A 12,318-nucleotide genomic window follows, 5' to 3' on the forward strand; every position below is an offset into this window, starting at 1 on the left:
GTAGTCATGAAAAAAAATCTTAAAGTAAGGGAACACTTAGGAAGCAGCGATCATAATATGATAGAGTTCAGTCTGTAGTTTGAAAGAGAGAAGGCAAAATCGGATGTAATGGTGTTATAGTTAAATAAAGGTAATTATGAGGGCATGAGAGAGGAACTGACAAAAATAGACTGGAAGCAGAGGCTTACGGGGAAGACAGTAGAGCAAAAATGGCAGGAGTTTGTGGGTATAATTGAGGATACTGTACAGAGGTTCATCCCCAAGAAAAGAAAGATTATCCAGGGAGGGATTAGACAGCCATGGCTGACAAAGGAAGTCAGGAAGTGTATTAAAGAAAAAGAGAGATCCTATAAAGTGGCCAAGAGCACTGGGAAATCAGAAGATTGGGAAGGCTACAAAAACAAACAGAGGTTAACAAAGAGATAAATAAGGAAGGAGAGGATCAAATATGAAGGTAGGCTAGCCAGTAATATTAGGAATGATAGTAAAAGTTTATTTCAATACATAAGAAACAAACAACAGGCAAAAATAGACATTGGGCTACTTCAAACTGATGCTGGAAGCCTAGTGATGGGAGATAAGGAAATAGCAGGAGAACTTAACATGTACTTTACGTCAGTCTTCACAGTGGAAGACATGAGTAATATCCCAACAATTAAAGGGAGTCAGGGGGCTGAGTTGAGTATGGTTGCCATTACAAAAGAGAAAGTGCTAGAAAAGCTAAAAGGTCTTAAAATCTCCTGGCCCTGATGGGATACATCCTAGAGTTCTGAGGGAGGTGGCTGAGGAAATAGCGGTGGCGTTGGTTGAGACCTTTCAAAAGTTACTGGAGTCAGGGAAAGTCCCGGATGATTGGAAGATCGCTGTTGTAACCCTATTGTTCAAGTAAGGACCAAGACAAAAGATGGAAAATTATAGGCCAATTAGCCTAACCTCGGTTGTTGGTAAAATTCTAGAATCCATCATCAGGGATGACGTTTCTAAATTCTTGGAAGAGCAGGGTCGGATTAGAACAAGTCAACATGGATTTAGTAAGGGGAGGTTGTGCCTGACAAACCTGTTGGAATTCTTTGAAGAGGTGACAAGTAGGTTAGACCAGGGAAACCCAGTGGATGTGGTCTACCTAGACTTCCAAAAGGCCTTTGATAAGGTGCCACACGGGAGGCTGCTGAGCAAGGTGAGGGCCCATGGTGTTCGAGGTGAGCTACTGGTATGGATTGAGGATTGGCTGTCTGACAGAAGGCAGAGAGTTGGGATAAAAGGTTCTTTTTCAGAATGGCAGCCGGTGACAAGTGGTGTCCCGCAGGGTTCAGTGTTGGGGCCGCAGCTGTTCGCATTATATATTAATGATCTAGATGAAGGGACTGGGGGCATTCTAGCGAAGTTTGCAGATGATACAAAGTTAGGTGGACAGGCAGGTAGTACTGAGGAAGTGGGGAGGCTGCAGAAGGATCTAGACAGTTTGGGAGAGTGGTCCAGGAAATGGCTTATGGAATTCAATGTGAGCAAATGCAAGGTCTTGCACTTTGGAAAAAAGAATACAAGCATGGACTATTTTCTAAATGGTGAGAAAATTCGTAAAGCCAAAGTACAAAGGGATCTGGGAGTGCTAGTCAAGGATTCTCTAAAGGTAAACATGCAGGTTGAGTCCATGATTAAGAAAACGAATGCAATGTTGTCATTTATCTCAAGAGGGTTGGAATATAAAAGCACCGTTGTGCTACTAAGACTTTATAAAGCTCTGGTTAGGCCCCATTTGGAGTACTGTGTCCAGTTTTGGTCCCCACACCTCAGGAAGGACATATTGGCACTGGAACGTGTCCAGCGGAGATTCATACGGATGATCCCTGGAATGGTAGGTCTAACATATGAGGAACGGCTGAGGATCCTGGGATTGTATTCATTGGCGTTTAGAAGATTAAGGGGAGATCTAATAGAAACTTACAAGATAATACATGGCTTGGAAAGGGTGGACGCTAGAAAATTGTTTCCATTAGGCAAGGAGACTAGGACCCGTGGACACAGCCTTAGAATTAGAGGAGGTAAATTCAGAACAGAAATGCGGAGACATTTCTTCAGCCAGAGAGTGGTGGGCCTGTGGAATTAATTGCCACAGAGTGCAGTGGAGGCCGGGACGCTAAATGTCTTCAAGGCAGAAATTGATAAATGCTTGATGTCACAAGGAATTAAGGGCTACGGGGAGAATGCGGGTAAGTGGAGTTGAAGTGCCCATCAGCCATGATTGAATGGAGGAGTGGACTCGATGGGCCAAACGGCCTTACTTCCACTCCTATGTCTTATGGTCTTATGGTCTAAGAAGGACAGCAGATCCCAGGGAAGGTGACAGAGGATGTCAGCCAGATCTGGAGATCTGGTTAACAGGTAACTTTGTGGCACATCACACACAGGCTGATGGAGTTCTCAAACAGGCCAGGAGGAAATGGAGTAGGACAAAGTGAGGATTGCAGATGCTGGGGTTCAGAGTCGAGAGGAAAAGCACAACAGGTCAGGCAGCATCCAAGCAGCAGGAGAATCGACGTTTCGGGCAGATTCCTGATGAAGGGCTTATGCCTGAAATGTCAATTCTCTTGCTCCTTGGATGCTGCCTGACTGGCTGTGCTTTTCCAGCAACACAGTCTCAACTCTGATCTCCAGCATCTGCAGTCTTCACTTCCACCTAGTTGGTTTCAACCTTACTGCAAAGCCTCTTGCAAGGATGTCTACCTTGAAGAAGTTCTCCTCCTCTCTCTACAAAGATCTCAGTGAGTCTCTCTCTCACTGTACTCCCCAGGTCCTCTTCCTGGTGAAGGGCTTATGCCCGAAATGTAAATTCTCCTGCTTCTCAGATGCTGCCTGGCCTGCTGTGCTTTTCCAGCACCACACTCAGGAGAAAAGGGAGCAGAAACCTCATTCAGTGGCAGAGCCGCATGGGAGTATAGTACAAGCTAATTCATAGAATCCCTCCAGTGTGGAAAAAGACCATTCAGTCCATCGAGTCCACACCGACCCTCCAAACAACATCCCACCCAGATCCAGACTCACACCCTATCCCCATAACCCGTATGGTTAATCCACCCTCCCCAGACACTGTGTATACTTTCCCGTGGCCAATCCACACATTATTGGACTGTGGGAGGAAACCAGAGCATCCCATGCAGGCATGGGGGGGAAATGTGCAAACTTCCAAGGGTGGAATTGAACCTGGATCCCTGGCGCTTTGATGCAGCAGTGCCAACTACTGAGCCACGGTGCCACCCCAAAGGATGATTTGGAGATGTCGGTGTTGGACTGGGGTGTACAAAGTTAAAAATCACACAACACCAGGTTATAGTCCAACAGGTTTAATCGGAAGCACACTAGCTTTCGGAGTGACGCTCCTTCATCAGGTGGTAGTGGAGGGCTCAATCCTAACACACAGAATTTATAGCAAAAATTTACAGTGTGATGTAACTGAAATTATACATTGAAAAGTTGATTGTCTGTTAAGCCTTTCATCTGTTAGAATCCATGATAGTTTCACTTCTTTCATGTTTAAATCGCAAAACCTTTTTTTAAAAAGTTGCATTCTCGGGTTAGCTGTTAACAATGGTGATAGCTAGACAATATGTTGAAGGCGTTAGCCCCCTGTGTTCTCTGTCTATGCTGTGATATTTAGATTGATTCTAATCTAAAAAGTGAGATAACGGAGATTTACATAAATTCATGCAGTTTTTGAGCTAAGTACAATGTAACCCTGAAAGTACAAATTCACCCCACAAAATATATGTGTGCATGTGTGTCTTTGTCTGTCTGTATGTGTGTGTGTGTGTCTGTCTGGATTGGGGATTGTGAGTGTGAGAAAGTATATGTGTGTGTGTGTAGTGAGTGCAGAGTGTCTTAAATCTGTGAGGGGGTGCATGTGTGAGTGTGGGAGTGTGTGTGTCTGTAAGGGTGTGTGTGGGTGTCTGTGTGCGCATCGTGTATATGTGTGTTTGTGTGTATGTGTATAGGAGTGCCTGTGTGTGTGAGAGTGTGTGTGTGTAGGAGTATCTGTGTGTGTGTGTAGTGCAATGGTGGTCCCCTGTAGTGTGACATGAACCCAAGGTCCCAGTTGAGGCCCTCCCTATGGGGACCGAACTTAGCTATCAGCCTCTGCTCGGCCACTTTTCGCTGCTGCCTGTCCCGAAGTCCACCTTGGAGGATGGTCACCCGAAGGTCCGAGGTCGAATATCCTGGACCACTGAAGTGTTCCCCAACTGGGAGGGAACCCTCCTGTCTGTTGATTGTTGTGTTGTGCCCAATCATCCGTTGTCATAGCCTTTGCTTGGTTTCCCCAATGTACCATGCCTCCGGGCATCCTTACCTGCAGTGTATACGATAGACAACTTTGGCTGAGTCACATGAGTACCTGCCATGTACAAGGTGGGAGGTGGCCCATGCGTAATGGTGGTATCTATGTCCACACTCTGACACGTCTTGCAGCGCCTACCGTGACAGGGTTGTATGGAGTTATCCTGAGCAAGCTGCCCGGCTCTCAGGACAACTCCATACAACCCTGTCACGGTAGGCGCTGCAAGACGTGTCAGAGTGTGGACATAGGTACTTGGGGACACCTCCCACCTTGTACATGGCAGGTACTCATGTGATTCAGCCAAAGTTGTCTATCGTATACACTGCAGGCAAGGATGCCCTGAGGCATGGTACATTGGGGAAACCAAGCAAAGGCTACGACAACGGATGAATGGGCACAGCACAACAATCAACAGACAGGAGGGTTCCCTCCCAGTTGGGGAACACTTCAGTGGTCCAGGACATTCGACCTCGGACCTTCGGGTGACCATCCTCCAAGGTGGACTTCAGGACAGGCAGCAGTGAAAAGTGGCCGAGCAGAGGCTGACAGCTAAGTTCGGTCCCCATAGGGAGGGCCTTAACTGGGACCTTGGGCTCATGTCACACTACAGGTGACCACCATTGCACTACACACACACACAGATATTCCTACACACACACACTCTCACACAGGCACTCCTATACCCACATACACACGGACACACATATACACAGACATGCACACAGACATCCACACATACCCTTACAGACACACACACTCCCACACTCACACATGCACCCACTCACAGACTTAAGACACTCTGCACTCACTACACACACAAACATACGCTTTCTCACACTCACAACCCCCAACTCAGACAGACACACAAAAACAAAGACCCACATGCACATATATTTTGTGGGGTGAATTTGTACTTGCAGAGTTACATTGTACTTTGCTCAAAAACTGCATGCATTCATGTAGAACTCTGAGCTCAAAAATTGCATGAATTCATGTAAAACTCTGTTATCTCACTTTTTAGATTAGAATCAATCTAAACATCATGGCATAGGCAGAGAACACAGGGGGCTAACACCTTCAACATATTGTCTAGCTATCACCATTGTTAACAGCTAACCTGAGAATGCAACTTTTTAAAAAAAGGTTTTGTGATTTACACATGAAAGAAGTGAAACTATCATGGTATTCTAACAGATGAAAGGCTTAACAGACAATCAATTTTCCAATGTATAATTTCAGTTACATCACACTGTAAATTTTTGCTATAAATTCTGTGTGTTAGGATTGAGCCCTCCACTACCACCTGATGAAGGAGCGTCACTCCGAAAGCTAGTGTGCTTCCGATTAAACCTGTTGGACTATAACCTGGTGTTGTGTGATTTTTAACCCCAAAGGATGGCAGTGATGTTCCGTGGAAAATGGATCAGCTTTAGGGGGAAAATGGAACAGGCACCAAAATCCACACAGGAACAGTATATTAACAGTAGCCTCTGAGCAAAGAGAGAGTAACATGGACTGATAATAGCGAGGAGACTGAAAGCTCTTTCTTTCTTCTCTCAGTCTCAGAAGCTAATGGTAGTGTCAAAGCAATTTGCAAATGTCACCATTCACAGAGAAATCAAAAGTTTCACCGCTCCCAAGGGAACAGGGCAACAGTTCAATGTCAGGTTTCATGATCACTAATCAAGTTTACTAAGGATTTCAAACTGCCATCACCTTTAATTTCCTGTCCATATAGACACCATTCCCCCTTTTTAAGCCTATTACCTGAGTTTGTGTGTGTGTGTGTGTGTGTGTGTGTGTGTGTGATTGTACGCGTGTGTGTGTGTGTGTGATTGTACGTGTGTGTGTGTGTGTGTGTGTGTGTGTGTGTGTGTGTGTGTGTGATTGTACGCGCGCGTGTGTGTGTGTGTGTGATTGTACGTGTGTGTGTGTATCTGATGGTAGTTTTTCTCCCAGGGTAGTAGTTTTAAAATATATTTCACTCAAGAAAACATTGTAATTGGCTGCCTGTTTGTAAGCCTATTTACTAAGTTTGAGTTGAAATGTGAAAGCCGTTTACTAAAATACAAATTAAATAAATTTGTTGTGAATGATACAAGTGTGGTTGAAAAGAGAGGAGTCAATCTCCCCTCTGCATCAGGTTATAACACATTATTGAATCTGCTTCCACTACCCTTTCATGCAACTCCGTCCAGATCACAACAACCCACTGGTTAAAGGAGACCTGCCATTCTCACCTGGCTAGGTGGGGGAAGTGTTGCTAGTGCAGTGATAACGTCAATGCAGTATCATTTGATCCCTATGGTGTGGAATTAGGCCATTCAGCCCATCAAGTCCACACCAGCCCTCCAAACGTCATCCCACCCCATCCCTGTAACCTTGCCTTTTGCACGTCCAACCCACACATCTTTGGATTGTGGGAGGAAACCCACATAGACACGGGGAAAACATGCAAACTCCACACAGACAGTCGCCTGAGGCTGGAATCGAACCCAAGTCTCGGGCATTGTGGAGCAGCAGTGCTAACCACTGAGCCACTGTGCACCCTTTACAACGTGCTATAGTAATCCCGAACTCCAGCTGAATGTTCTGGGGGCCATGGGTTTAAACCTTACCATGGGCAGATGGTGAAGTTTGAATTCAATGATCAAACAATTGACCTAATGGTTAACCATTCTCAATTTTTATCAAAATCTATCTGGTTTGCAAGTAATTTCGGAAGAGATACCTGATATCCTTACCTGGACTGGCTTACATGTTACTACAGACCTAGTGTACCTACTCTCTGCAATGGCCTAGCAAACCACTCAGTTCAAGGGCTGAATAACAAACCCTGTCCTTGCTCCTGACTCCCACAGCCGTCTTCCTTTGCCCTTGCAGTCAGTGAAGCACCCTGGGGACTCTTACCTTGTCAGTAACATTCACAGTAGCTCCTTTTCCCAGGAGGATCTTAAGCACCTCCAGTCTCCCTCCTCGGCAGGCCCAGTGAACAGCAGTGCAGTCAAGCTGAAAGGAGAGGACGAGTCGGGGATAAAGCAATGCTGCAAGAGTTTCAGCTTACTGGATCTCAAAAGGCCAACGTATTTGAAATAGGTGAAATCACAGCTCAGTGCTGAAACAAACACTTGAGCTCGAAGAGGAAGATTAGTGCATTAAAATGTGACACCTATCCTATCAGAATCCATAAAACCATAAGAAAAGGAACAAATGTCGGCTATTCGGCCCCGTGAGCCTTCTCTGACATTCAATAGGATCACGGTTGATCAAACTTTCCTCATATCCACTTTCCTGAATTTTCCCCGGGACCCTTGATTCCCCTATTGAACAAGAATCTATCTATCACAGCCTTAAAATATACACAGCTCTCTGCGGCAAAGAGTTCCAAAGACTCACAACCCTCTGAGAGAAGTAATTCCTCCTCATCTCAGTCTTAATCCCTGACCCTTATCAGGATAAAGCAGCCCACATTTGATTGGCACCACATCAACAAACATCCACTACCCCCACAACTAATGCTCAGTACTAGCAGTGTGTACTGTCTACAAGATGCACTGCAGAAATTCACCAAAGATCCTCAGACAGCACCTTTCAAACCCACAACCACTTCCATCTAGAAGGATAAGGATAGCAGATACATGGGAACACCACCACCTGCAGGTTCCACCCCAAGCCACTCACCAGCCTGACACTTATTGCTGTTCCTTCAGTGTCGCTGGGTCAAAATCCTGAAATACCGTCCTTAAGGATATGGTGGGTCTACTGACAGCACATGGACTGCAGCGATTCAAGAAGACAGCTCACCACCACCTTCGGAAGGACAACACAGGATGGGCAATAAATATTGTCCAAGCCAGTGATACCCGCATCCCATTAGTGAATTTTTAAAATTGTACTCTCAAAGAATTGTACTTTATTCTGAATGGTTGACCCGTGACTGAATCCGTGTCCTGATACATCTGTCTATAAACACGCGTTAATCAAGGCAATCTATAGCATTGAAGAGGCCATTCGCTCCATTGTAGTTAATTCTTGCTCTTTAAGAGAACTACTGAATTAATCCCACTCACCTTACACTTTCTCTATTACCTCTGTCAATTCCTCCTTTGCAAGGATTGATCTGACTGCCAAAATTGCTCAGTAGATCTGGCAACATCTGCGGAGCGCTAACATTTCGGATGCTATTGGACTATAACCTGGTGTCGTGTGACCATGTCCCTCACGGCAAAATGGAAGGAAACGCTCACCCTATCCTTGAAGTCCACAGTCGCTCCCACTTCAAGAAGTTTGGTTACAATATCGGTGTGACCTTCTAGAGAAGCTCTGTGCAGGGCAGTCCGCTTAAACTATGGAGACAAATACATGAAAGAACCCACAGTCAGGCCAAGATGCTGGAGACTGGGTACAAGTCATTTGTTGTGCTATAGAGATCCGCATTTGGACCACAATCGAGTGTAACAAATTGCAAAGCTAGTTTGAGGGATGATTCATGCCCATTTATACTTTGAGTGTGGGCAATACAGACCAGACTGCAATAAGGTTGAATCTCGAGTTGTCCCTAAGCAGTGATTACTTCTACAAAAAATTAGTGCATGGCCAATTCAGAGATTCTGTGAGTCCAGATGGGCCAATGGGCTGAGAAGTGGCAGATGGATTTTAGTTCATATATGTGCGAGGTGCTGCATTTTGGGAAAGCAAATCTTAGCAGGACTTATACACTTAATGGTAAGGTTCTAGGGAGTGTTGCTGAACAAAGAGACCTTGGAGTACAGGTTCATAGCTCCTTGAAAGTGGAGTCGCAGTAGATAGGATAGTGAAGGAGGCATTTGGAATGCTTTCCTTTATTGGTCAAAGCATTGAGTATGGGAGTTGGGAGGTCATGTTGTGGCTGTACAGGACATTGGTTAGGCCACTTTTGGTATATTGTGTGCAATTCTGGTCTCCTTTCTATCGGAAGGATGTTGTGAAACTTGAAAGGGTTCAGTAAAGATTTACAAGGATGTTGCCAGGGTTGGAGGATTTGAGCTATAGGGAGAGGCTGAATAGGCTGGGGCTATTTTTCCTGGAGCATCAGAGGCTGAGGGGTGACCTTATGGACGTTTATAAAATGATGAGGGACATGGATAGGATAAATAGATAAAATCTCTTCCCTGGGGTGGGGGAGTTCAGAACTAGAGGGCAAAGGTTTAGGGTGAGAGGGGAAAGATATAAAAGAGACCTATGGGGTAACATTTTCATGCAGAGAGTGGTGCATGTATGGAATGAGCTGCCAGAGGGAAGTGGTGGAGGCTGGTACAATTACAGCATTTAAAAGGCACCTGGATGGGTATGTGAATAGGAAGGGTTTGGAGGGATATGGGCTGGATGCTGGCAGGTGGGACTAGATTGGGTTGGGATATCTGGTTGGCACGGACGGGTTGGACCGAAGGGTCTGTTTCCATGCTGTACATCTCTACAACTCTATGACTCTACAACACGCAAAGAAAGACTGCAACCACACGTGGTCTTTGGATGGATGTAATCTGAAGGTGATTTGTGGGGAATGTGGGTATTTTTGACAAATGCGACAGCTTTCCCAAGTTCATTTTTTTTCGATGCGAACTTACTTCAATTTCCTGTTGAATCAGATACCACTGTCCCCACCACACTCTACCCAGTTGCCTCAACAACACCACGTCAATGAGGAGCAGGGCAGTCAATTCCTCAACAAATGTCACAAAAAAGAACAGATTATTTGCTCTTTTTCACACGGCTGCTCATGGGAGCTTACTGGAATTTCTGTATCGCAGCTGTGACTGCTGCACACTTCAAAACCAATTCAACAGCTGTGAACATTGTAAGCTCCATCATTTTTTTCACTCACGTCTCTGTGAGGTGCCTTGTGATGGTTTTCTACGCTATCAGGTGCTAGGTAAATGCAGGTTGTTGTGTCAGCAAAGAAGGGCATTGCGACCAAACGCGCTTATGCCCTTAAATGGCCTCACCCTTCTTCATAATCTCCACCAGCCCCACGACTTTCCAAAGTCCCAGTGCCCCTCCAATTCCAGCCTCTCGCATATTGGCCATTCTCATTGCCCCAACATTGGCTGCCATGCCTTCAGCTGCTTGGACCCTAACCCTACCCATGCCTCCCTGGCCCCCTATTTCTCTCCCTATTCCTTGGGGAAATAGTGATGCCGTGGTTATATCACCAGACTGGTCATTCCAAACCCACAGGCAAATGTCCTGGGGACAAGAAGTTTGATTGGTGGATGGTGACATCTGAGATCTATAAAAATCAAAGCTAGCTTAGTGGTGACCTATGTTCTGCGAAATTTTCCTCATGTTCACCTCTGACGTCTGTGCATGATAGCAGCTTCGAGAACTGGAAGTCAATCCGTCGTCACAGCAACCAACATGTCCGGGTGACCATGTAGCTTAAAGGGAATACAGATGGCGAGTGTATAACCACCGTCAATTGTTGTAAAAATTAAGCCATTCAATTCAGCAGTGTCCTTTCAGAAGGAAATCTGCAGGCCTTACCCAGACCCACAACAATGTGGCTGTCTCTTAACTGCTCATTGAGCACTTAGGAATGGCCAATAAGTGCTGTCACAGTCAGTGACACTCACATCTTATGAACAAGAACAAAAATGCTTCCTTAAACCAACTTCCACAATGAAGTTTAGCATCTGTCCTAACATGGCACTTGCCTGGATGGGTGCGGCACCAACAAGACTCAAGGAGTTTGACACCATCCAGGACAAAGCAGCCCGCACTTGGTTGGCACTACATCCACAAGCATCCACTCCCTCCACCACTGACACTCAGTAGCAGCAGTGTGTGCTGTCTACAAGATGCGGAAATTCAGAAAGGCACCTTAGACTACCTTCTAAACCCATGACCACTCCCATCTAGAAGGATAAGGGCAGCAGATATATGGGAACACCATCACCTGCAAGATCCCGACCAAACCATTCGCTATCTTGTCTTGGAAATATATCACCATTCCTTCACTGTCACTGGGTTAACATCCTGGAATTCCCTCACCAAGGTGGGTCTACCAACAACAAATGGACTGCTATAGTTCAAGAAGGCAGCTCACCAATCCCTTCTCAAGGACAACTTGGGATTGGCAATACCTGCCAGTGACATCCCATGAATGCACTGTGTGGTATTTAGCTTGTTAATGCAACTGTGATTGAGATGCTCAATCGCATTGTAGGTGCTACATGAATGCAAGCAATTATCGTTGTGATTAATCAGCTGACATTCATGAGTTGAACATTGCACAGATATAATGAGAGCCTGCTGGAATGATTCTGAGCTGAGGCCAGGAATAGGTGGACCTGTTAGAATGAGATCCAAAACAAGACACAGGACAAATCAGTCGGGGAAACAGACTGAGGAGATGCAATTTTGCACTGACCTCATCACAGGCGTCAGGGCAGCCTCCATCTGTCAGGTACTTCTCGATGATCTTAATCTTTCCTTGCACCGCAGCACTCAAAAACACTGGCACCTCAACTGGACCAGTCTGAAAACACAGAATCATTCTCAAAGCTTGGGTCTAGCAATCAGAATCCTTCTCAAACAGAATCCCACCACCCTTCTCCAGACGACAGTCACATTGCTGGGACTCTCCGTACACGCTACACAGGCAGAAAGTAATGCACCAAACGATTTAATTCATAGAATCCCTGCAGTGCGGGAACAGACCATTCGGCCCACCAAGTCCACACTGACCCACAGAAGATCGTCCCACTCAGACCCACCCCCGCCCCGTAACCCTACATTCCCCATCACTATCCCACCTAGCCTGTACATCCTTCGACACTATGGTACAATTGAACTTGATCAATTCACCTGACTCACGCTTCTTTCGACTGTGGGAGGAAACCAGAGGAAACCTACACAGACACGGGGAGAATATGCAAATGCCACACAGTCACCCTGAGGGTGGAATCGAACCAGGGTCCCTGGCGCTGAGAGGCAGCAGTGCTAACCAC

At 45.8% G+C, this 12,318-nt stretch overlaps 1 protein-coding gene across 3 annotated transcripts in view; it reads right to left on the reverse strand.

Annotated features, from left to right (window-relative positions):
* The window catches only part of ankrd2 (ankyrin repeat domain 2 (stretch responsive muscle)), a 34,042-nt gene that overhangs the window by 6,017 nt on the left and 15,707 nt on the right, over positions 1-12,318 (reverse strand). For all 3 annotated transcript variants that reach the window (XM_072558052.1, XM_072558051.1, XM_072558050.1), the window contains exons 4-6: positions 11,739-11,846; positions 8,578-8,676; positions 7,241-7,339 (exon numbers count right to left, since the gene is read on the reverse strand). In XM_072558052.1, the coding sequence (XP_072414153.1) occupies positions 7,241-7,339; positions 8,578-8,676; positions 11,739-11,846 (306 nt within the window). The remainder of the gene's footprint in view (positions 1-7,240; positions 7,340-8,577; positions 8,677-11,738; positions 11,847-12,318) is intronic.

This window comes from Chiloscyllium punctatum, chromosome 38 (genome assembly GCF_047496795.1).
Source record: "Chiloscyllium punctatum isolate Juve2018m chromosome 38, sChiPun1.3, whole genome shotgun sequence".
Classification (NCBI taxonomy): domain Eukaryota; kingdom Metazoa; phylum Chordata; class Chondrichthyes; order Orectolobiformes; family Hemiscylliidae; genus Chiloscyllium; species Chiloscyllium punctatum.